This window comes from Dicentrarchus labrax, unplaced genomic scaffold (genome assembly GCF_905237075.1).
Source record: "Dicentrarchus labrax unplaced genomic scaffold, dlabrax2021, whole genome shotgun sequence".
NCBI classification, from domain to species: domain Eukaryota; kingdom Metazoa; phylum Chordata; class Actinopteri; family Moronidae; genus Dicentrarchus; species Dicentrarchus labrax.
Genome location: NW_026136704.1, coordinates 25,994,985 through 26,021,389, shown reverse-complemented (window position 1 = coordinate 26,021,389; position 26,405 = coordinate 25,994,985). Strand labels below are relative to the sequence as shown.

General features: G+C 37.8%; 2 protein-coding genes across 3 annotated transcripts in view; both read right to left on the bottom strand.

Moving 5' to 3' along the window:
* The window catches only part of b3glcta (beta 3-glucosyltransferase a), a 58,391-nt gene extending 55,999 nt beyond the window's left edge, over positions 1-2,392 (bottom strand). Inside the window, exon 1 of the mRNA XM_051397209.1 lies at positions 2,151-2,392. Coding sequence (XP_051253169.1) covers positions 2,151-2,214 — 64 coding nt within the window. The 5' untranslated portion in view covers positions 2,215-2,392. The remainder of the gene's footprint in view (positions 1-2,150) is intronic.
* Positions 2,393-5,665: 3,273 nt separating this feature from the next.
* On the bottom strand, positions 5,666-26,333 carry wdr95 (WD40 repeat domain 95). Of its 2 annotated transcripts, XM_051397191.1 has the most exons (30): positions 25,797-26,333; positions 24,359-24,617; positions 23,118-23,171; positions 22,961-23,044; positions 22,764-22,829; positions 20,944-21,174; positions 20,322-20,407; positions 20,101-20,193; positions 19,971-20,016; positions 19,820-19,866; positions 18,133-18,250; positions 17,850-17,919; positions 17,129-17,369; positions 16,939-17,044; positions 16,191-16,342; positions 15,808-15,910; positions 15,539-15,645; positions 15,372-15,451; positions 15,219-15,273; positions 15,087-15,132; positions 14,628-14,687; positions 10,194-10,356; positions 10,003-10,098; positions 9,842-9,900; positions 9,025-9,157; positions 8,854-8,893; positions 8,269-8,357; positions 7,153-7,337; positions 6,958-7,059; positions 5,666-6,831 (listed from the first exon to the last, which is right to left on the bottom strand). In XM_051397191.1, exons 1-29 carry the CDS (start codon positions 25,862-25,864, stop codon positions 6,991-6,993), a joined length of 3,006 nt encoding a protein of 1,001 aa, XP_051253151.1. In that variant the 5' UTR covers positions 25,865-26,333; the 3' UTR covers positions 5,666-6,831; positions 6,958-6,990. The 2 variants fall into 2 exon arrangements, with proteins under 2 accessions (XP_051253151.1, XP_051253152.1); XM_051397192.1 differs by lacking the exon at positions 23,118-23,171.
* Between the last annotated feature and the right edge of the window lie 72 nt (positions 26,334-26,405).

Sequence of the window (26,405 nt, the reverse complement as noted above, 5' to 3'; positions counted from 1 at the left end):
GTACAATACTTTGCCCCAAATATTGTACACTGTTGTATCAACAATCAAATGCAGGCTTTATGGAGAGGCCACATGTACCACAATTGAAATGCGGCCCATGTGGACTCGGAAAGAGTGCTTTATTCTAAAACTCGGAGGTGCTGCTCTTCATCCTGACTGCGTCACAGCCAGCTGCAAACCGCTCCAGTGCACATCAGAAATGACAGTCTGTTGAAGCCTCATGCACGACATCATTGAAAAACAGCAGAGGTGGCACCCTAATGTCACCAAACTGGACACTCTCCAGACCTTGGCTGCGCCTTGATGTTAGGCCCATGAATATTACATACAGGGGAAGCAGACAAGCAGCCTTGTCAGTGTCTGATGCCCAACTAAACGTGCTTGACTCCGTGCCAAATGCAGGCTACCCTGTGCACGTAACGGTGGATTGCAGCAGTGACCCTGGCTCCCCACACTGCCCTGACTGCACTGTATTTTTGACACATCCACGAGCATGAATAGTAGCTCTGAGCTATGTGTTTTTGTCCAATGTGAACATTTGCAGGTAAGCTAAAATGCAACATTTCATCATAATACAGTTATAAAACAGGGATTAAACTCAGACAAGCCTCAATTTTCCCAGGACTTGATTGTGAAAGGGTCATTGTAAATGCTACATGACAACTTTTCTTGCATTCCTAGATAACTTAAGAATTAATGTCTGTAAAATAAAGAGACAAAACATGACATAAGCATGATCAGGTTTAGAGAATAAATGCAAAACAGCGACTAACTGTAGGTTAAAAACGGATTATCCTAGGTCGAATCCAATTAATAGTAAATCAGTGTGACCGGAGGCAATTTCTTGCAGCACTAAGATTCATAGATACTCTGTTAGCCTGTAACCTGTAATATGTGCTCTTAAACAAGGCAATGTTTTGTTGTTTCCTGTGTTATTTACCCTGGCAAACGTTGCCCTTTCTTGCAGTGCTAAAATATTTGCACATCCTTGTGTGAATTCTGGGCTTTTTCCTTTTTTTTCCTTCTTTTTTATTACATTGAGACAATTTTCAGTCCAAGCAAGGCAGGCAGAGTCTCCTGTGCTCAGCATTTATCTCATACTGTTCAGCAGGACATCCACATGGTACACTGGGCCAATGCAATATTGGTCACTCACTGTAATTCTCTCCACAGCTGCAGCCACACACTGTGTACTGCACCCCACCCAATGGACGTGACACATGACTGAATATATTCTCTGTGTGCAGAACATTATGCACACTGTATGTGTGAGATCTTTATCCTTAATGGTGACAGACACAGCCCTGTATGCAAGGTGCTGTAGTGGTTAAAACATGCGTTAATGAATCCGCTTCATTCATTATTTGTCCAATTAAGCAATCAACTCAATGGAAGGGAGTAAAAATGACATTTTTCTGCAGCACATTTAACTGAAATTGTTCTAAAAAAAGTACAATGACACTCCTTCAATTTGCTGGTGAGACTGTAGGTATGGTTTTCCCCTTTCTATGGCAACAAAAAGAGGAATAAATCAGTGTATGGATCACACAAAGCGGCTGTGTTTAATCCTCTACTTTTGTTGCTAAATTCCCGGTGCACATCCAGAGCGACAGAGGAAACTCTGACTTGAGTAAAGCTTACAGTAGCTATAGCCTGAGGAGCATTCATCCCCGGGCTCGACTCCCACCAGTGCAACGTCGATGTGTCAGGAAGAAGCTACTTTACGCCGCTTGTCGCGATTGGGAACAGATTTCAGGAAGAAATGCCGTGACTCCAAAAAGGAGAGGGCTTTCAGATCTTTCCCCTGTGATCAACTCTCCTGTAAACTTATCGTTATGAGTCAGCTTCAACCCACATGGCAACCCAGACGTGCAAAATCGCCTTTCAACTCCTCAGGAAGTTGAGGCGAATCATGGCTCCGCACTTCTCCAACAGTTATGGGAATGACACGAACAGCTCGTCTCCTCCTGGCCGCTGGAAGCACCGCGTTCAACGCTACACTGTCGCTTCTTCCCCCCCCCCTCCCCAAAAGAAACACAAGCTTTTTGGGAAACAGAACAAACTGTTTAGTGTCTCATTGCCGTCCCTCGCAGCTGCCCTGGTCCGGAGGCTTCCTGACGCGAAGATTAGAAAGTAAAGTGAGTACTTACAGAGGGAGAGGAAAATCCAACAGCCTGCCACTTTGTGCCCGATGTGCGGGTTGTTCGACAGCATCCTGGGAGAGTCCTGTGAGCAGTGTAGGTTGTGGAGAAAGCTCGCAGTGCTTGGGCTTTCTGACAGTGGTAAAAAAAAAAAACAACAGGGCTTTTTTTTTTTTTTTTCCTTTTCACAGTTTCACAGAAAACGGGGAGTGGGTTTGTGCTCCGGTAGGAGGCATCCCCGTTTTCTGTAGGAGGCGCAGGGACGCGCTCTGCTGGCGGGATGAGTTCACTGAGCTGACAAACAGGCCGACCAGATGGGGGCAAAACCAGTTCATATATACGTTCACTGATGCTGCCTTCAAGTGCTCTTGTGAAAGTCTGTTTCTGAGCGGTAGACGTGGAGGCTACCATGCAGTTGAGCTTTCCTTATTGTTGAACATAATAACAACACTGAACTAGTGGCCTAACAGCTACTTTTTTTCTTTTAAAGTTTTTATTGTTTAATTTTCACAACTGCAACTTATACAGAGAAAAACCTCAATATGGCGTAACCAGAAAAAGAAAATAAATCCTTGTGATGTCTTCTTCGCTTGTTTCATCCGACCAACTGCCCAAAGCCCAAATACTGTAGGCCTATATTCAACTTATATTCATATCAAACAGGGTAAAGCAGATGGAAAATGACTTGAGTGATTATCAACACAGTTGCCGTTAATCGATTAATTGACTAATTGCTGCAGTTGTAGTCAGGAGCCCAAATTATCCAAGCACCCACGCCCCTGATGTTGACTTATTATTACATTTGATTATTGGTGTTCACATTTAACTGTTCATCTGTCTGAACAAAAATCTAATTTATATATATGACACATAAAAAAGTGTACTAGCATTAACCTCAATTTATGTGTCATTATCCAATGTAAAGTCTGACTGTGTAAAACCTCCAAATTTGGAGGAACTATACCGAGTACAAAGGTAGCTAAAGCCCTGAACCTTGACACATCAGACAGCGGGAAAAGCACAGGCGTAATTAATTGCATTAATTAACAACGGCTCCATTCTGTTTAGATCTCTGAGTAAGTCAGGTCTGTGGTTTCTGTATTTGGAACACTTAAATGAGATGCAGCCATTGTTAATATATATATATATATATATATATATATATATATATATATATATTTTTTTTTTTTTTTTTTTTTTTGCAATGTCAAGTCATAATGTCCTGAAAAAGCCAACCGGGGCCCTCAGTTTATGTCCCTATGTTGACCCAGTCTGTAGAGAACAGTTTTATTGATTTAACCTCGGTGTCTTCCAGTTGGAGACACGCTCAGTTGGTACTTACTCGGAAAAGCTACAGGGAGCAATTTATCAAAACTCTTTTCCCTGACTCTTCTTTTTTGTGACCCAAATATTTTTTAAAGTGTCTCAGTTTTTGGGAAGGTATAGTGACCAGCGTACTGAAGTCATACTTTATTTACATTATGTATTTAAGATATTCATTAAAACCCTTGCAAACCCCCCACAAGTTGCTTCACTTGGACCTCTTATCAGGACTGTGCAGGTGAACAAACTATGGTTTATTTACATCTATCTCACTTTCCTTTGAGTTAAGCTGAACTTGTTAAAGTAGGGCCCCTTCCACTTGTTTCATTCTTATAGAGAATTAGTTACATAATTTATTCCCAGTATAACATCAACCCTATTGGGGGTAGCCATAATAAGTGAAAATACCTGTGTAGGTTTACTGGGCCTGCCTGTAAATATGCATAATTATTAGTTGCATAATTGCATTACTTTGTCTCTGGAGAATGTGATGTTAGGCTACTTTTGTTATGTTATGATCCTTCCCAAAACAACAGCTTTATGCTGCACTGGTAATTGACAATGGCTACATTGCATTTAAGTGCTGCTGGGCTATTTTGCATATTGGCTTACTGGTACACCTAAATGATGAGCCATGTTTCACGTGTGTGTTTACTGCTACATGAGTTGTGCCAAGATTTTCTGCTAAGACATGGAGCTACAGGATAAATTTAGTTGTTTTTTTTTCACAGATTTGCTCAGTTATGAAATACATAATTTGAAGGGAATGGTTTTCTGCGTGCTGCAATGAAGCTAAGAACTTTATGATCCTGTAGAAATGAGAGAGGTGTCTAAGCTTGACCACCACTGGCTTGATTCTGCTTTTAAATGATAAAGAGGGAGTGTTAAATCATGCACACTGTCTGTCATGTTCACTTTATTATCAAAAGCATGAATGTGTATAAGGATGCTTTACTTACAGTAATTTGTTGAACGATTTCCGTTCCAGAAAATGAAAACATGGTCTAATTCTGTTTATATATACTCGATAGAATCATGAATATCATTAACTTTGAACATTTTGTTTGACATGACCTCGATGTTCTGAGCCCCATAAATGTCAGATTGCAATAACATGACAGCTGTGTAATTACTTTCCTCCATGCAGTTGTAGAAACAGTATTTCCAACATCCTGTGAAGGCAACATTCATTCAGATGCACATTGACAGGTCAGTCCAGATGTGTGACTATGAACAAGTCTCTCTCACAGCTAGAAACAAAAAAACCCAAGACAGCATCACCTTGAATTCTTCCCCAGTGACAGTAAATGAAAGAGCAGATTTGTGGACAGTGACGGTTACTTGATTTTACAGAGACACAGTCAGATTTTCTGGTTCATGACTTCTGGCAAAAGAAGCAAAGTGTCTGCAGTTCACTGTCACTGAAGCAGTTACATGTTTTGTGTGATGAAAGCCTCAACTCTGTAGTTTTTAGAGAGTTGCTCATGTCTATAAATATTTATAATCTGCCTAAAACTGTAAGAATAACATTGGAATTAACAAAATTTCAGTTTTCAGTTTAACAAGTGGATGTTATTCTCCAGGCTGGGTCTAAATGAAGCTTGTGGATTTGTGGAAAGCTGTGACATATAATTATGGTGTTTCCCACCTAGAATATTTCTGGTTTTCACGTTTACAATTACCCTGTTCTCTCTCTAAAGGGGCTTATATTTACTGAATAATTCAGAGGTCCCACTGCTTTGAATCTGTGTGGGTAATTAGGTTAGGGTAGGGCCAAGTTCTAATACTGTAATCAAAAAGTAAATGTGGTGTGTATAACCTCCCCCGAGTTACTCTTGTAATTATTGTTTGTTAACATAAAATTGCATGCTCTCATACTTTCCCAGTAAAAGAAAGAGGGGGAGTGTTCAGGTGTGTGCAAGGGATGATAAATTGCAGGTTTTCAAGATCTCTGTGGGTATGATGTCTATGTACGGTGGCCCTACAGTATGTAAATACCACAGTGAGGATTTACTCCATGGACTGTGTGAAATATACAATACATTTCTCTCCTTCATTTTGTTATTTTATGTCTCACTTTACCCTTGTTCATCCATAAAATGCACAGCTAAAAGCCCTCTAAGCTCCACTGTTACATGTTCTATATAACCATAAATTGTAACGTTTAACATGATTTGTTTATAAAATATAAAGATGACAAATTTGAAAGTATGTAAGCTTTTATTAATAATACAATGTATGCCAGAGCACATTCACAACCTCTTAGATAATACATTTAAGAAACAGATAATATATATCAAAGAAAAAGAAATGTATTACACAAACTAGAGCCATAATCAATGGGTGGGATATGTTTTCTTTTTCCTTTAATTCTATCACATTTTCAGAATCAGGACAGCTGGCTCAGCAACGTTAAATTCTCTTCATCTCGGCCCATAATTTATCAGAAAGAAAGAAAAGATGAATTAAAGATTTCCCTACATTTAATGAACTGAAACAAGACCCAACACAGACACATTATCACCTCTAAGCTAATATGGCTACATGTTAGCAAACAGTCCATTGTTGATATAAAAATATTGGATATAGCCACCTTAAGGATGAAGGTCTATATATATCTTCATATATATTTAAATATATAATATTGTAATAAAAGTTATCTATGAGCAACCTTTTGCTTTACTCATGAGTGTGTTTTTGTAGAAAATCACTCACTACAGTACTCCAGTCTCAAGATATACTGAGAAAAATGTGCTATTCCTCATGGACTGAAGTCATAAATGTCAAAGTTATCATTCCTGCTCTGTGGTAACAAGTTCCCAACCCCTTTTTACTTCACTTCATACCAGCACTAAGACTTGGACAGTTGAGTGTTTCAAAATGCAAATAAGAGCAATTTTGTGGAACAGCACTCTGGAAAGCATGTTACTGAGCTCCCATTTTAATGCAAGCAGCTTTGGATCCTGAAAAACAAATGGAAACCTTCCAGGGAGCACTTGCAGTTTTATTAGGATCAGTTTTGACATTTCCATCGTTTTACTTCAAACGATCTGTTGTTTAAAAAGCCAGTTGGGTAAGATTACATATATGTGGATAATTCCCACGATTATTTAATTCTATTTAATTTTTCTTTGCTCTGTCTTTTTCGTATTGAGTGCTGCAATGACCCAGTTTCCCAATTGTGATCAATACAGTTTCATCTTGTTCAGTTGACTCCAGTTCCTCAGTGCTGCTTATAAAAGGATCAATACCAGCAAGGGAGAGGTCAGGTCTTACACTGCTGTTTGGTAGCTCCGCAGTATTAAAGCCTTTCAGAGCGCAGCGGTTTGATAGCTTGTTACTATGCCTGACAATTTCATGACAGAGCCTGAAATGCAAAAGAAGACACACTCACTCTAAATATAAATCTGTCACTTTTTAAGCTGAATCTGGTGTTAGACTTGCATTGCATATGTACAGTACTGTAGTCTTTACTGTTGTAATGGTAACTCACCCAATCTTGTGTTCCTCTGAGTAAAATGTGCTTTTAATCTTCCTCGCTGTCTGTGTCACTGGTTGATGCTGGAGGAAGTCTCAGCTTACTGCTCGTCTCTGACTGTAATTATGCCGCAAGAGGAGCAGACAAAGTTCAGTTTGACATGTAGAAGGGGTAGAGACAGAAAGGAAAAACATAGCTTGCACAGCTCACCTTTAGTCCCCCTCTGTGGGCGTCAGTCTTGTCAGGACTGATAGCATCAGACGGACATGTTTTGAAATTCAGAATTTCATGATCTGGCATACTCAGGGGATCAATCAGCACCTCATAGGGGACAGCAGGATGCTTCCAGGAAGAGGAGATGTGGATGCTCCAGCTTTCAGATTGCCCAAAGGTCCCTGTGGATAAAGACAAAAATGCTCCATTTGGATGTTTTGCCAAATTGCACAACATGGTGCTACAGGAATGTGACACAGTCACAACTGTGGCTTCTTAAAATGTCACAATGTCTGAATCTATTTGAAATCAATTCTCTGCCGCAGTGCTCTATTGTGCAGCACACCTCCTACAGAACTACACAGAAATGTCAGCTTTATCTCTAAAGTATTATGAATCGGTTTGAAAAGGACTAGTTTAAGCAGAAATACAAGAGTTAGAACAGAAGATAGACGGCACCATATCTGTGTTAAAAATAAAGCTACAGCTAGGAAACAGCTAACATAACAGGCCCAAGATAACCAAATTCACCAACTAGTATCTTTGAAGCTCATCAATTAACATGTTATATCATCCTTAGTTTCATCTCACCATGCTTTAAAATGAAAATCTGGGGTTCTACTGGGGTTATTTGCTACTTTCTGGTTGGAACAATTCCTTTAAGGATAGTTTTAAGACCTATATTTAATTATCAATAATATTGTGCTTACATGGTACATATTCCTAAATTAATTTATGCTATTTAAAAAAAAAACTGCAAAACACTGCAAACCTAGGGCCAGGTAGTGTGTAGGAGTACTGGTTGTTTACTGGCACTTTGATTAAGCTGCAGTGTATTTTTTTGTATGCACTGTACTTGATGGGTACTTGAAAGTCACATACTTTGAGAGTGGGAGGAAGGTGGTACCATGGGGGGCCAACAGGTAATTTTTACCCCAAGTGGGTTATTCCAGTCACATGTACTGTCACACTGAAATGAACATGCCCATAAATAACATTTCCACCTTAATCACAGCACCATGCTCAAGATTAATGTTATTTGCATGAACATTGATAATGTAATAATGTAAAGTAATGTAAAGAGGGAATTGACAGATGCAAAATGACACCCACCTATGAATTCTCCATGTGCACTCCAAAGGCGCACAGTGTAGTCAGTGGATGAGGTAAGCACCACTTGATCATTGTCAACAATCTCTAGGCTGGACCAGAATAAAGAGACATGAGATGAAATGGGAGAAGGCTTTTCTGGCAGAACACTCTAAATCATCCACTCGGTTGGTATGTCTGAGGGCAGATGCACCCCGGGCAGCATCTCACCTATACTGATCGTCTGTTTAAGACCTTCCCACACACAGTCTCTTCTACACTTTGTTTTAAAGCAGCAGAAGGAAGTAATGCTGTTCCTGCTGCAACCGACACTCCAGAATGAACTCCAGTGTGTAACATTTGAGGATAATGTCCATAAGTCTGTTTTCATTAGTGCATAATCACTTGGAAATAAGAATCATTGTTTTTTTATTACCTTAGAATGAGTCGTTTTTATCTACAGAGGGAACGGGTGCTCTAGCCTGTGCATTAATCCACGCTAGGACACAGTCAGTCTAATTGCTGTTTAACTGCAGTTGCCTGATGATTTTAAATGACAGGATACATTTGTGATTGCCCATGATAAAGCCTGCTGTGTATTTCTCATACCCAGTAATTCTGCTGGTGTGGGCACGCCAGAAGATTTCAGCTGAATAAAAAGAAAAAACAAACAATGACATTTTCACAAAAAGGATTTTACACATTCTGATAGACAGTACATCTTTATATTTTCATTAATGTTTAATTAAAGTCAGTGGCAAGAATAATAACACAGCTAACCTCTGGGTGGTTTTTCTGTAGGAGCAAACTTCTCCATGTCGTAAACGTAGATGTAACCAATTCGGTCAGCAGCATACAGCAACGCGCCCTTCTCTGTTTTAGCCAGTTTTTCGATCTTTTGTTGGAATCGAGACTGCAAAATGGAAATATAAATTGTGTGAATGTACTAGCATTGACACATCACCATGTATTCATTATTTGGCAATGGCTCTCTTCCGTTTAAACTAAAAGAATGAAACACTACCACCAAACCGTTATCTCCCCTGTGGTGTATAAACGTTACCTTCCCTGCAGACAGACTTAATACATTCCCCCAGATAATAGTCCCCTCCAAACAATCTGACACACGGTATTATACAAAATGTGCCAGGCAACAAATTATGGGAGCTAATCATGAAGAAATGAAAATACATGAAAATAAAAGAACCTAAAAATGAAGGGCCATTGTTGCTAGGTAACAAAAACAAGTTACCTTTTATCATTTTTTTACGTGTAAAATATTCACGTTTTTTATTTTCATAGCCTAAAAATACAATTTCTGCTTTCTTTAGGAAGATTTCATATGCACATGTTTTATTTTAGCTTCACCAACCCCCCCAATATTAAGGGTTCCTGCTTTGAATTATGAAGCTGCGAGGAAGATACCCTACCTGCTAGTTGTTTAAAAACTAGAACTAAGCAAAGAAACTGTGCACCACAAATTATCTAACTGTTTAATCAGCAGTTTAAAGGTAAGAGAAAGAAAAGTAAAACTGGAATCCCATCCCTTGATATCCAAAAGTGAAACTAAGAAATGTTGTTGAGTTAGATATCTTACAGCTCTGAAACTACCCACTAAAAGTCCTCCACTGAGCACACTCCAGAGATCTACACAACCTATAAAAGAGAAAAACACATAATTAACAGTGTATTGACAGACATTGTGGAAGGCTGTAAAGTGCAATCATGCGCTGTAATTACTGTGTTCATAAGACTGACCCAAGGCTGCGGACGACACAAGAGCTGTAGTGGAGGAAAACTGCTGTAACTTGGAGTTCTTTAGGAAAATGATGCTTGGAACACTTGTATCCAGTCCTGTGTAACAGAAAAAAAGACAAATGTAATGTTCTTATCACATCAGAGGTTTTTATTAAATACATTCATCATTCACTTTAAAGCTCCCAAATCACCTTCAACATTTTGCTGTTCAACTAGAAGGGGGCTGACAAACCGACACTGTATACATCCAGAAACCACGTTCCACACAATAATCTCTCCATCGTAGCTGCCGGTGGCTACGAGAGATGGGGGACACTGCGCCACGCAAAGGATGTCCTCCTTATGGCCATTTGTCTGAGGAAAGACAAAGTGCAAGTCTCTCTTAACAAGTCAAATAAAAAAGTGAATTTATTATATCTTTACATCTTTATTTGCACATAAAAAAATATATATATTACATTTCCCATCACGTCAGCATGTGTTTAACCAACTGTGAAAATGTGTTAAAGCTTCACAGTTTATCTCTTACATTGGCAAGAGAAGTGCAAAGTTTCTATCATCTCTTGTTTTAAGAGGAGAAAAAGTATGTTGAAACAGATAAAGCTTGATATGGTACTAATGGTACAGATTATACAGCCAAAGGAATAGTTTTTGGTCCCACTCTATTTGTTAAATATTAAAGCTCCTTTCCACCTTTTTTATTTTTTATTTTTTATTTTAAAAAATTAATTTTTTATTCCTTTTTAAGGATTTTAATGTGGAAATTATACTTTTTTATGTAAAATACATATCAGACACATATTATTGTTCCAAGCAGAGTATTAATGTCTTAGCATATGTCTGGAGGCGATCTAGGTTACTGCATGCAGCCGCTTATCTTAACACAGACTGGAAGCAGGGGGAAACAGTTAGCCTGGTTTGGCTGAAGGTAAAAAGAAACTACTTAAGTTCTAAAATCACTAAAACTTACTAATTAACGTGTTATATTTTGTTTCTTTAGTGTAAAAATGACTTTTGGCCATAGCCAGACTAGTTCTCCTCCTCATTTACCACTCTTCATGCTAAGCTAACTGTCTGCTGGTGGTAGCCTATATTTCTCAGACATTTTACAGACACGAGAGTGGTATCAATCGTCTCATTTAACTCTTGTGTAGCGTATTTCCCAAAATGTTGAACTATTACTTTCACCCTATCAGTTTAGAAATGATCAAGGAGTTTGCACACTTCACATAGTGAGTAAATCTCTTAAAGGTCATCTGTCTTTTGACCAAGAACTTCAAATAAAAGTCTCTGTGACGAGCTAAGGAGTCTCATTAAACAGTGGAGAAGAATCATGGAGAGAAAAATATTTTGATATTGTTTTAAGACATGTATGAACAAAGAGTTTTCACTGAAGTCTTGTATTTCATTTTTTTGTTATTTGGCCAAGTGTATCACACATTTTGCATCAACGACTGACTTGATTTCCAACCCCTGAGGAAGGAGACAAGCCTAACTGTACTTCACAGTGATACAAAGCGATTCATCTTGTTCTTATTTCTCACTGAACTCAACGGGAATATTTTTGCTCAGAGCGGGGCTGCCAACAACAAACTACACAAATCAGGAAAAGCAGATGGCATTTTGGACTTAGGCACTGATTATTGAACTTACTGTAAACTGTATTTCAAGCCAAAGTGAAATATTTTGCTGAACTGGGCCATGTTTTAAATTTTTAATGAGATGCAACACAGCACTGACCATCTGGAGGAACAGAGAAATTCACAGTGAACCTGAGGCTTGGCGGATAAGGGAAAGAGACCAATATACATAGAAAAAGCCATTGATCTTCCTCCTCCAGGCCATTAATGAAAAACAATTTCAAGAGAGGGCTCTGTAGATAATCAAAGGGGTCACTTTTCTTACTGGTGACTCTAATGCAATCTTTCTGCTCTGTTAATGGGCCTCTTTGGGGTGAGTGTAACCACCAGCCATAATGGAAGAGATGGAAAGGGACTAAGCATCACCTCCTCCAATGGATCATACAGCATTAGTAAGACTTCATGTTCCCTCCTACAGCTCATGTAGAGAGATAACTGTACCCTGCTGTCAGAGGTAACCTGACCACATACTGCATCTAAGATCCGATAAAAGAATCTATTTTGTGATATTATTGGGTACTGATGGTAAAGCTTTAAGAGCATGAGGCTGCATTCATTATTACAGTTGGTGATTTACCTGATTATAAAGCAACATAATGTGTGTTATATTGTATCACATAGAGCAGAAATTGGAATTTAGGTTTTATTGAAATATTGATAATATGAAACTATTTGACTGATTGCCATGAAGTTTGGTACGGATATTTATGGTGTTCAGATGGTAAATCCTAATTATTTTTGGTGATGCCTAGTTTTTTTCTCTAGCACCTACTTTGGTTTATGACCATGTACAAAACTAAAATTAAATAATTTATCAACCACAGCTGTAGTTTGTGTTTAGTGCTAAATAGCATATGTTAGCATGCTAACCTGCTAACCTAAGATAATGAATATAGTGAACATTATATCAGCTAAACAAGTTAGCATGCAGACTGTAGCATTTAGCTCAAAGCACCACCACAACCTTTTTCACAGCAGCTATTTTGACATGAGATAGTGGGGTAATCACAGGTGTTACCAATGATACCAATTAAGGTTTTGTTCCATTTAGTATATAAGAGCCTTTCAGGTGAACCAATATAGCAGCACCCTGACACAGTTTGACCTGAATGGGGCTGAACCTTAATTAGTATATTTAGTAACACCAGTATTTACCCTACTATTTCATGCCAAAAGGGCTGCTGTGAAAAAGGTTTGTACAACCTCACAGACCCGGAGTCTTGTGTGATACACTGCCACATTAGTAGTTAATTAGAAAAATATAAAAATGTGGATTATTTTACCTATAGGAAATACAGTAGTCTCAAAGTTGGGTGACCAAATTATGAGTTTTCTTTCACGATGAGATATCCATCAGTTCAAAACCTTCTCTGACAAAATGATCAATGATGAGAAATACAGAACAGAACATCAATGGTGTTGGCACTGTGACATGCCTTGGATTACAATCCTGTGACATTTTAGAGAATCGAATCATTCTTCTTGAAATATCTGTATAGCTTTTTGAATACACAGTGTCTAAACTTTTGTTTCCGAAACTAATCCTGAAATCATTTTATGTGCAAACTAAAATGCGTGCAAGAAAAAAAAAAATCACAGGGGATAAGATAGTGATGTAACCCTGTATGACACTGTGGTGGGGGTGCATAGGGAATTTGGTGCACTCCTTGTGTTTTGAACTGAGTCAGTGATAAAACCATCCTTACATTTCAGTGACACCTCTGGAGCAGAGCCTGTCATAAACTAAAGGTATACTGACAGGTCAAAGCTTGGCTGCACTGGGACTCAGACACAGAGAAAAGCTTTGTGATGTGAGGACATCAACAATGGTGTGTACGGGAGAAAACATTACTAAATATGATCAATAAATATTATACAGTACACAATATAAATTAGTATATACAGTATTGGTACAAGAATATTGCACACGTATTAAGAGAAACAATGGAAATTCTCCAAACTGAGATAAATGGAACAAGGAAAGAGGGAGAATAAAAGGGAGATGGGGGGATGGGGTAACTTGCTGCTTAAGTTAACATTTTTTCTGCAGGCTATGCTGCACAGTAGGGCAGAGATCAGGGAGGCTTTGTTACCTATCTCTCTCTGAGCTTTCCAGCCAGTCAGCAAAAGCGATTCTTAGGACCAAAGACTACAGTGTCTCCTCGTGTCCATCTAATATGAAGGCAAAACCAGCAGGGAAGCTTTATCTTCACAGCCCATAGGTGCATCAGAGACTGAGGCACAGAACTGGCCAAGCACCCCTACTATACCTAAAAATTCTACTTAAATGTTCTACAAGGAGTTTTTAACTGGTTATGAAACTGTCTCAATTTAATAGTGTTGCCGCTGACCTACAAAAACAAACCATATCATCAGAAAGTAGATTAGCTATTTCTCTGTAGTTATCCTTAATGACCGCCACCAGGTCAGATTTGCTCGGATTCCTCTTAAAACGAGGCCGTAGAAACACTACCGCTTCTGTCCACAGGGGCCGCCAGAACCAACACAAACGTTCCTGAGTGAAAGGGGCTTTAAATATAATAGCTATACTTCACTACTTTCCACCACAACAAAATGCAAAATTGATTTGAATACGTTTATAAATAAAAAATAAACTGCACCAAAGAAAAAACAAGCAACATGATGATTATAAATAGATAAATAAGGTGGCAATTAAATAACTACAGAGCTAACTCACATTGTGGACTTGCCTGATGTGCTTTTGATCATGCATTCAGTTCACAACAAAAAAGACCCAATTTGTCCTTTAGTCACTTTCAACACAGAAAGCTGTGCTTTTTAGAAATGGAAGAATAATGACTGAATACATCCAATGTTACTACTGCTGTCATCTATTCTGCCTGAAATAAATCTCACAGGGGGAATACAAAATCTCAGTTGCAGCCGATTGAACTACTCATTATTTTGGTCTGCATTAACTTTTCTGAAAGTTATTGTCAAGACAGTTTTAAATTCATTAATCACCAGATCATCCTGCCATGAAGGCTGCGGCCTCTGGACATGATGGTGGTCCTCTGGTATGTCCTGACAACATACAGATACACAGTCAGCAAACGGGAAACATTTTACATATCAATAATATTTTGTTTAAAACCTAAAAATAGCTGGTAGAACATCCTGTTTGAACACTAAAAATCTTATTAACCAGACAATAACAAGAACTGTCATCAGCCATGCAGCAAAAAATGCATATACTTTCTCAGTTGTCTGGTTTTATAATGAAATTCAAAATAGGCTATATGAACTATCAGTTGTGTTTTTACTGTCAGAATGGAGTTCGGCTGGTAATAACCATGTAAACAAATGCAAATGAGATGCAATGTGATAGAGGGATGGAGGAATTGGAGAAATAATTGGAATGGGATTTCTGAAACTCAGCTGACAAATAATACCTAGAACTCATGTCTTTTCTTTTGTACTCACTGAGTAAATGTCAATCTTCCGGTCCCGGCCGACAGACATCACATAGCTTCAAACATAAATTGCACAAACTCAACATGGATTAAAATTTATATTGAGCCAAGAGCACTTGCCAAATATCACATCATTACTCACAAATTCCTGTGAACTTTCAGAAAGATACAGTCGAACACCTCACGAGATTCACCATCTACAGGAAAGATTTAAAGTGATTGTTCACTATTGCTGGATAATACAATATTTCAAACATTGTATTTTGAGGGAATAATGAAAATTTACAGTACATACCTTTTTGTAGTGTCTTTAGGCACTGACCATTGTTGAAGTTCCAGATCTTTAGACAACCATCTCTTCCACCTGTGATGAGTCTGCAAACACAATAACAAACTGTGGTGTGATAAAGCAGTGGCTGAATACATATTTTATGAAAAGTGAAACAAGCTTGTGTACTGTACCTCCTCCCTTTGGGGTCAAATGTCATGCATGTGATGACAGACAGGTCATGTGTGCCACCAAACTCAAAAATCTGACGTCCAGTGTCAAAATCCCAGACTTTCACCACCTAAAACCAGTAACCTTATGAATTAATTGTACAGTTGATATACTGTACATCAGATAAATATGGTGGTCATGTTCCTGTTTACACAGACTGGATTCATTTTCTGGTTGAAATATAAAGTTGGTCATCTGTGTCCGTGATGTTGTAAAATACTCATTTACTCACAGATCCCTCAGTGCAGCTGACAACTTGACGAAACTCCTCACTGTAGCCGCAGCACATTACAGGCTCATTATGCGAAACAGTCAGACGGCTGTGAAGCTGTGGCCTTACAGAGGAAAAGATAACAAAATGAATAACAGGGAGATGAATATTAAGGAGCTGCCGTCATATCTGAAGAAAATAAATCTTAAATTCTGTATCATTTGGGTAAAGTCGGATGTTTAATCCCTTAAAAGGAAATCTTCAAAATCATCAGCTGTCTTCTTCAGTTTTAGAACTTCACAAATCATCATCCTTAAATTAGCTCAGTGGAGGAATATTTTCAAAATATCTTCAGAGTACATTGGAGTCTATGATGAATAAAGCACAAAGGCATGACAGCCAACCTTATCTTCAGGGAGAGCACAGCCATACAGTCTGCTGCAATGTAGAGGGATCTCATAGCAGAGGAATACGAGCATGCAGATATGTCACCATGAATCCTGTTAGCTTTGGGCTCTGCTGTAAACAAGCAACACTGATCTTGAATATCCCAGATCTGAAAAGTGTGTGAAAAGCAAAGGAAAAGGTATTCACATAATTTATTTTAACTTACAGATTCACTTTAACCACACTATAGAAATAGACAAGTAAAAGTACATGAGCATCAGCAATAATACTTAAAGTATCAAAAGTAAAAGTGCTACTCCTGTCAGTGTTATACTATACTACTGGTTCATTATTATTAATGTATGTATGTAAGTAGTACTGAAACATTGTAGCTGGTAGACTTGGAGCTAATTTATACTGCTTTTTATACAGCTGTGTAATCTGGAATTAACTCATTTTTTTTTAAATGATTAACATTTGTGTGTAACATCTTAATCTGAAAAGTAACTATAGCTTTCATATAAATGTAGAGGACTAAAAAATATAATATTTAAATTTGAATTGAGGTGGAGTTGAAGTAAAAAGTAGTATAAAATGGAGAAACTCTTTCTTTCTGTCTCAATAATTCATTACTTGAGTAAATGATTTAAGTTGCTTTCTACCACTGTTGGTGAAAAGTCCACAGTAGTTAATGTATATAGGGTGAATGCTGTATTCATTTTCATAACTTAAAGTGCAAAACATTAAAACTGAATCGTGACTCACTTTCACAGTTCTGTCTATGGAGACTGAGAAGATCTGACTGTCCGCTGAGAAGATACCGAGGTATATGATGGGAGCAGAGTGGCCTTTCAAAACACCAGTTGGTTTCCTAAATAGAAAACCAGAACCAAGACAAGTCTTTAAACTACTGTTAATTGTCTTCAAAAAAGTCCACTGAATTCTGACTCCTCACCCAGAAAAATGTGGGTTCCACATGCGTATGAGTCTGTCCATGCCTCCAGTAACCAACAAGCTGTGCTTCTGACAAAGGTCAAACGTCTTGACACCTTTGTGGATGGTGAAAACTCTCTGGTCACATGATGCGCGGTGCTGTGGAGTCCAGCTCAGTTGGACCTTCTTGCTCTTACCTTCGTAGCAAGCCTCTCTGATCTCGTTCAGCTGCTGCTCAGCGTCTGTTAACGGCAGCACGCGGCCTCAAGAAGAAAAAAAAAAGCATTTTTATTACAAGGCCATGAGCATCGATCAAAACATGCTTTTTGGAGCAAGGGTGAGTCATTATCAGAATAAATGACCAAGCTGGCAAGTGGACATGGGTGATCACACACACACACACACACACACACACACACACACACACATGCACATACTGTAAATAGACATGCTGGCATTGATTGGTAAATCTGTGATAGATGAGTCATCAAGATTCATCCCTCACAGCTCTCCTACCAGGCAGCCTAATGTTCAACACAGAGTTTAATTACTGCACATTGTAGAGTGAATTTTCTACTATCATCTTTAGCGTGCATAATTTTTTATTTGGATCTTAAATCACAGAAGAACAGACAGGTAAGTGCATTTTAACTGCAAGTCCTGATAATTAAAGTTTTGGATTATTTGTTAGATAGTGCCAAAAAGAAAAAAAAAGCCAAAGACACAAGATGAACAGAAATTACCTATAACGAGAGATGAAGATTCTTCATTTGATGAGGAGACAACAGCTTGAAAACCTTGAAAATATTTGGCCTAAATATAAAGAGAAGAGTTAGTTGCTCAGTCTATGTCAGGATTATCTGTTCATATTGCAAAAATATGTATTGTTACACAGCTTCTGCAGATACTGTGAGTTGTCACTTGGCTGAACTTAAATGTATTTTTGTAAGGGAAGTGTGTATATATATATATATATATACATATATGTATATATATATATACACACACGGAAAGGTAAAATGTCACCTGTGTCACCCAGTCCTGATGAACCTTCCATCTGACAAATGTCACGTTCGGAGAAAGCACTGCATTGTCAATCGCTATGTTGGGTATATTTTCAATCTTCGGTAATTTATTCCATAGTCTATAAAAAGAGAAGCTGAGATGTAAAATCAGGAATGAAACAGGTCACATTTTATCAGGCACAGCCTCACATACATACAGAACATGTTATTTCTTTGATTGGCTAGGGAACCTATACCAGAAGGTATAATTTTCCACCACATCTTTGAAATTACTTTACTAATATGACCAGGCTAATCTTTCCACACACTATCCTACAAGCAGAACAAAATAACCACATGATGATTACTCTTAAAGTCATACTATGAATCAGACTTGCATACATGCAGTTTCATCCTGAATACACTGATAATGCCATTTAAACTAAAAAAGGGCATTACAAAAGAGAACTTTTAAAATGGTGTTGGCCACAATATGGGTGAAATACAAAGACCTACTAATCAATGATTCACTCACCACTGACTCACTCACTCACTCAAACAACTACTGTATGACACAAACAGATTTCTGAAGATTTTTTACAGCCAGGGAAAAAGATACAATCAGATGCATTTGCAATTGTTAAATGTGACTGAAGATAAAACATTTCTTCATACAGCTCTAAATATCTACCTTTGATATGTTTGATTTACTGCAAATGTGAATGAACATTTGAAAATAAGTCTTAACCTTGAAAAACCCATGAAAAAAATCCTCAAGAAAGGAAATCATAAATCTCCATCTTATTCAGTTAAAAGTTCTTTCAACCAATCATTGTACGAATTCAAAGAATTCTCATGTTATTTTGCTCAGGAATAATGCCCCAGACAATCACTCATAGGACATATTCTTGTGTCTGTTTTTCATTAACAAATTCCTTTTGATCAGCCAACAACATGATCTGGGAGAGAGGCATTACAGCAGTATATACCATGGTATGGAAATTGATAATACTGTGTACATTTGCTCATCTAGGGTATTGAATTTTACTGTATCAGTGTTATTTCTAAAACATATAAAGAGAAAAAAAAAAGATTTCAACTCCATCATTTAATTCTCCCATTCCAAGCACGAAAAAGGCCCCTATATACAGCCAGTAATCAATGTATCCGTTCTTTCTGGGCTACTGTAGAAACATGGCAGTTTAACATGGTGGACTCCATGGAAGGCAACCTGCAGCGTCTGTAGATATAAACGGCTCCTTCTCAACGATTCCTATTTTTAGGTCATTATACTGTAATGAAAACATACCTGTGAATATTATATTCTATTTCTGCTGATAGAGACTTTTCAATGTTACACACTAGACCTTCAAATACATATAGGACATAATATTATGTTAACTTCTGTTTTTATTCCTTTAAGGGTCCCTGGTTGATGCCTCCCTGAGGCTCAGCTGAGTTTGCTTTGGTCGCAGTCTAATCAATGACTGAGAAGCTGGCATAATATTGCTGGAAAAGATGCTCAACATTTTCTGATACGATGACACTGTAAGCTTAGTGTAAACTATAATAATACTGGTATAATGTTTTATTATGTTAATGTTATATGTTAAACATTGTGCTCTCTGTACTCCAGTGTACAGTGTGCACAATGGTTAACTGAACAACAGAAATGAATGTGTTGTAAATCTTTTGAAAAGCACAATTACCTGAGAGTATCTCCAACAGAGGATATTAAAATGATAGTCACACATCCCTGAAACACAAAAACAAAACTTAAGCTGTCCTAGTAATAATCAAGAGGGACATAATGAACATTTTTGTTTTATAATTGGATCCGATTTTAACAAAAGTTCCTACCTCAGTGTCTCCATACAGAATACAACATTTATCAGGGCCAGTGTAGCTGTGAGGAAACACATAAACCATCAAATGTTGAGACTTATGGTGACATTTGGAGGATGTGTTAACATGCAGTTTTGTTGCTCACCCGTAGTCTAAAGTCAAAGGCACAGTGTCTAGTGCATTGATCTGGCAATAAGGCTCCAGAGTGGAAAGCTCATAAAGCTGGAGCTCTCTGTCCCTGCAAGAAAGACACACACAATAAACAACGCTAGAGCAGTCTGGGACATTCAGTTAAAGAGAGTAACCAATGTACTCAGTAAATAATTTGGTCTTTAAGTAATTTTATTAAACCTCTTCTTATATTACCCCGTTCCAATCATCAGCTTGTTGTACTCGGTCATCAGAGTAAAATCACTTGCCCACTTTGACTTCCTGTTTGCAGGTCCTTCATTCTGCAGAAAATTAAACACAAACACCTTCTATGGATAATATTACAGGCTAAGTATTCTGCCTTTTTCTAATCATCAACAAATTCCTTGAAAAGAAGCAAACCGACAATGAACTGATCTTACTAACAAGTGTGGCTTGTGTAGCCTTAACCTGATTCATCCAACAACTATTGAAGACACATCAATGGCACTGTCATTTATTATGAGTCACTGTCATATACCTGTCCTACTGCTGTAAATACTCACCAAGTGTAGTAATCAGCTGTTACAAATAATCCCCAACATATGCAGTACTTACTCCGGTTTGAGTCATTTTTGTAAAAACAACAGTCCCCAGCTGTTTTAGCATCATTTTAAGGTATTTGCGACATGTTTTTTTTTATAGATTTCTGTGCCACAGACAGGGAAAGTATTGAAAAATGTACTATCGCGTTGTTGATTTTGGTCTTTTTGTGGGATTTCTTGACCGTTAGAAAAACAGAATGATACCAGACTCATCCTTAAAGTATTCAGGTAAATGTACAAAAGTTAAAACATACAAACATGTGTTTGGTCTTCAGTGGTTTAAGTTCAGGGCTCCAGTAGCAAACGGCCCCATCTTCTCGTACTGTGACGATGGAGCCATCGTGGGTGGAGTGGATGTTGACAATGGGAACGCTGTGACACAACGCCTTCATGGTGGCTGGCAGAGTGAAAGCCACCTGCTTACTGCGTCTTGCTGTTTCCTGCTTCTCTTTGTACTCCTGCAGCATGTGTGTGCAGAAGTCATCCTGCATCACATTACTTCGTGTTAGAACTGGTAATGTTCTGGTTCTCATGTCTTCATTTTGATAGTCATAAAATTGCTATCATGGTCATATAAGAAAGGGTGTAGGTTTGAATGTTATTTCCTACATTTGATGTGTATAGAAATGATGAAATAATGAGATGAGATGCATATCATGCTTTTCAAATTAATGGTAGTCAAAAAAAAGGAAATGCAAATGCTCTGTAATTGCTGTATTATTAATTCACTGACCTCACTGAAAGGCTTAGTGTGTAACATTTAGGAGGATCTATTGGCAGTAATGGATTTATTTATCATAACGTTTTCATCTGTGTATAATCACCTGAATATAGGAATTCTTGTGTTTTCATTACCTCATTACCTCATCTATTGATGCTTGCAGCCACTGTAGTTTCTCCTACACTTCACAGCTAGTTCTCATTCCCAGGTCATCGAATACAAATGCAAGCAGTGTTCAGTTGGTTGCAATCTGAAACTACACCGCTAGATGCCACTAAATCCTACACACTGGTTCTTTAAGGTCACATTTAGTTTTTGTTGATAGAGTTAATAAAGACCTCATACTTGATGATAAATAAATATCGTATGTATTGTATATCTTCACCAATGAGAATTGTCCTTTACTTAATGTTTAATAATTATTGCAGGAGAATATTGGGTAACACTTTATTTGGATAGTCTGCCCACAGATTGTTTATACAGTATTTGTAACATTTCAGCTGTTTAATAGCTGACATCAAACAATTCAACTGTTTCTCAAATAAAATGTTTTTTCTGATACTTCTGTTCTTTGGTTAGTGTTTGGTTAGGTTTAGACACAAAACACATGTTCATAAATTGTCACATAAATTCTAATCTGCTAAACATCTATACAGACAAACTGAAAGAGATGAAATAATACAAATACACTATAAACTATCTGTAGGTAGATTATCTAAATAAACAATAAATTAAATATATAGTTTCTTTTTTACCCAGAAAAATATGCAGAGGGTTTTGGAAATAGGATTCTGAAAAGTGAGAGGAACATGTCCTCCTCATCCCCCAGTGGAAATCATGCCCTTGTATATGAGTCCAGTTGTAAAATCAATATTTTGACTCTTGCAATTAAAAAAAATGTTCTTTCTCCAATGTTACATCATACTTGTAATCACATCTCTACAAACCATAACAGCATTTTTCAGCTTTACAATCCACACAACCTGTAAAAATCGACTAACCATCCAGATGAAGAAATAAAACACTGGAAACATATTAAAAATTAAGTCAAGCATCAAGAGTCAATATCAACGTAGGCTATTACTTGGGAAACCATCACCTTTGAGTCAGCACAAGACAAATGTGTTAGTGTACAGTCAAGAAAAGCTGATTTAGCCCGAATCATTGTGTTCAGTTACACTTGCTCCACAGATCCTAATTGAATTTCAGTGGCTGAAACAACCCCATCATATTTCATATTGGCCTAACTTTTGTTCTGCAGATTCCTGGTTAGCATGCATGGAAAAGTTCTTCTTACACTCAATATAAAGGCTGCATGCTCCATAAGAAACAAAAAAAAGAGTTTCGTCTCACCCATGAAATTCTTCCTTGGCCTGAATAATCAATCTTCTTGAATAACCCTTGAATCTGCGCATTGCACTGTAAAATTCAGAGAACAAAACAATAAAGCACAATGACACTTCTTATAAATTAATCAAGTAATTGGCAATGGCTTGTCCCTAATGAGAGAGTCTGAGAGAGATATAAAGACAAATGTCACACTGTCTTACTGTCTTTGGCAAGCCCAAACACGTCTTCACTATACGTCCAAACTTCTTCGCATCAATGGATCTCAAGCCACCCGTTTCAAATTCCTTTAGAAAGAAAACAGTCAAATCTTCCAGAAATGAATGTCTGTCATTGTGAAAGATGCAGTTTATATAGTACCTCAAATGCTTGTTTCAGTTTCTGGAGGTTGTCGAGTGATATCGTCTCGTCAAGCTTATCGAAGAGAGGAAAAATGGTGACATTATGTCATGACAGAAACAAATTATTATCATGCAGATTCATCGTCAATATTATAAAAAAAAAACATGCAATGGAAAATAAAAACAAAACTGACAGAAATGCTGCTTTCAGTCCAAGACTGCTAAAAATTCAAACCAAGGTTAGAGAGCTGTATACTTTAACTGAACATTCTGTAATTATCAACACACGACTGGGGCTCCACCTCTGAGTATTACAGACTGTCTGTAATCGCCCATGACATGAGTACTGAGATCATGCACAAGGCCAGGTGACAGGCCATGCTCTCTGTGTTAATGGCCTCTCTTCAAGTTGCCACGGTTTCCTAGCAACGAGTCCATGATCTGTGGCACACTTTGATCTATCATTAATAAATAAGGGGGATAAACAGCCTAATTCCTCAAGGAAGCAACTAGGGTCGAGGTTTCCCCACGGTTCCTCCTGAAATGCAGAGATAATTCTTTAATCAGTCAGAGTGATGGAAGTAGTGAAAGTGTTCACATAACCTCGACTGCTTTTCAAATCCCTTTATTAGAGCTGCATAACTTTGAACTCCTGAGCCTGTTCCGTCTAATCGGTTATGGCACATTGCTCATTACATTAAGCAAGACAGGGTGACTGACATCTGCGTCTGCAAACCCACAAACTTCAACCCAGTCCATTTGCACTAGCCATGTTTCAATCATTCCTGTCAGCTTGAGAGCTTGAATCTGAATCTACTAGGGTCCTCAAAGTAGTTGGCTCAGCAGCTATGTTTGTTTTACATTGGCCTGAAACATGGCCTTCCCGGGCTGTGGGACAGATTGTTCTGCCTAATGCGCTGTCAGGCTGCGAGTAAATTGATCATCAGCTTGATTTAAAATGGCATTTTTGGCATTACCTCACACTCATTCTGGTGCTGGTGAGATATGCTTCAGCTGAAGTTGAGTATCACTTTGGAAAGAGTCTATAAATTGGCAAGTGTAGCAAAGTAACACTCTAGTGACACCTTGAGGCTAAAAGCAGCAACTTTAAGAAAGAAGACTCATTGAGAAAGGGTACAAAATCAACCATGGCACTGAAATAATCTAGATTTAGGACAACCTTTCAGATGCAGATAGGTCCCAATAGGTCACATTTAATTGTCTCATTTAACTTTCAGATAGACATTTTGAAAACTGTACCTGGAGGCTGCAGAGACTGCGAGCTAAGTCAATACTGTGGTGTTGTTGTCTCATGATTTGAGCCTGATCTCCCAGTGTGACAGAGTGTCTTCGCCTGTTCTGTTTCAGCAGCTCTCGAATCAACCATTCAGGCTGCTCTTTTCTGTCCTCGCTGACACCCCCTCGTCTTGATGCTGAGAAGTCATCTGTGACTTTATTACTACCTGGCCCAGAAGTGTTTCTCATCCTGTCTTCTGTGCTCCACAGTTCAGAGAGGATGCTGAAGAATTTGAAATCTTTTAATTTGATTAAATGCAGGCACTGTTCTTATAATACATTGTTATTATGGCTAAATATGGATATTTTAAATGTATCTTTACTTGACTGTTGATAACACAGAATCAGTGCATTTCTGTCCCTAGGAAATTATATGCATAAATATGCATGAAAAAATCTTGCACAACCTTGCACTTTGTACTAATTGCGATTTGAAGATGCATCATGTAAAACCTTAGGCTAATAAAAACTAACAGTGAAAAAACAGGATTTCAGCCCATCCCCACTCGCTCACACTACACTTCATCATGAAATATAATGATGAGAAACCTTCAGAAATCTTTTTTGTATTTGTATTATTGTGTGACAATATTTCCAATTTAGATTTTATTTTTTTTAAATTGGAAATTCATAATATGTTAGTTAAAATACACATTTTAGTTACCCTGACGCATTCCCCCCTCTAAAAATGTATCTTATTAAGTCTTCTGAAGGCCATGGGAAGCCCAAATGTAGCTTCTATCTCTATTTTCTGTATTTTTGATCATATTATATAACTGAGAATGTCAATCTTAACATTCAGCCCTTTTACATAAATAATTTCCTCAATCTTATTATGTTTATGGGATTTTTAAGATAGTTTTGGTAATCCAACTAAAGATGGTCAGTGGTCTCATGTTATTAACACTGATGCCATATGGCTACATTTCATGTATTTGCTAAAAATATGTTACAAACTAAATCCTTTTACTTTCTGTCCTGTTCAGACAAATAAATAAAATGGCGAGATTGACAATTGCACATTTAATTTTGCAAAATTATTTATTTTCAGAAATTACAACATGCAAGTGGAACCAATTCAGTGGAGTGACCCAATGTTGCAAACTTTTTTTTTTAAGTGAAAACTACACATAAATCTACTTAATATTAGGAATGTGATGATAAATTCCAGGTGAGCAGTAGTACCTGGTAACTGCTCAGTGCTGCCACGGATGGCAACTCAGGCACCATGACAACAGTAAACAGTTTGTGAACATGAAACAGGCCTCAACCATACTCCCAATATCCCTTATCAAGACATTAAAACTGTTAGTGTAAAAAATATGAAAGTGGTGCTGAACAGGTATGACAACAAAAACCTGGTTTACAATGTTAGTCGGAGAGCAACAACACAGCAGATTACCTGGTCACATGTTGAGTTTCTAATCTTCCTGAAGCTGAAGAAGAGCGAACCTTTTTCCCTAAAGACATACTCGTTAGATGTTCTATCTTAAAGGTTACTGTGGTGTAAAAAAGCAGCACATTTCCTCAGTCTGACCTCCAAACAGATGTTAATCTGACAGATCTCACATTAGACTACCTGACACTCACTCTAACATTACACCTGAGCAGAGCAGGTGGCCCCATGGTAACTAAGAAACCAAGAGTGACAACTGAGACTACCACACTGAAGACAAGACTCTGCACTTACAGGGAGACAGAAAGCTTTGTCACCATGTTAAACCTAACAATATATATCCCTGTTTACATTGTACTTTAATCAGTTGAGGTAGGAGGTAATTATAGTTTAATTCATCTCATTCATGTTGGCACGTTTTTACATTTTCATTGCAACTACCGAGGGAATGAATAATCAAAAACATGATTAAATATTCCTTTTGGACAGACTTGAGAAACAGCATTTCATAATGCAAAAAGAGAAGAATGATGAAGAAAAAAGCATTCAGTGCAGATAGAAATCATTACATCAATGCAAGTTTCATTCTGTCTTTTTATCAAGCTACAAACAGGC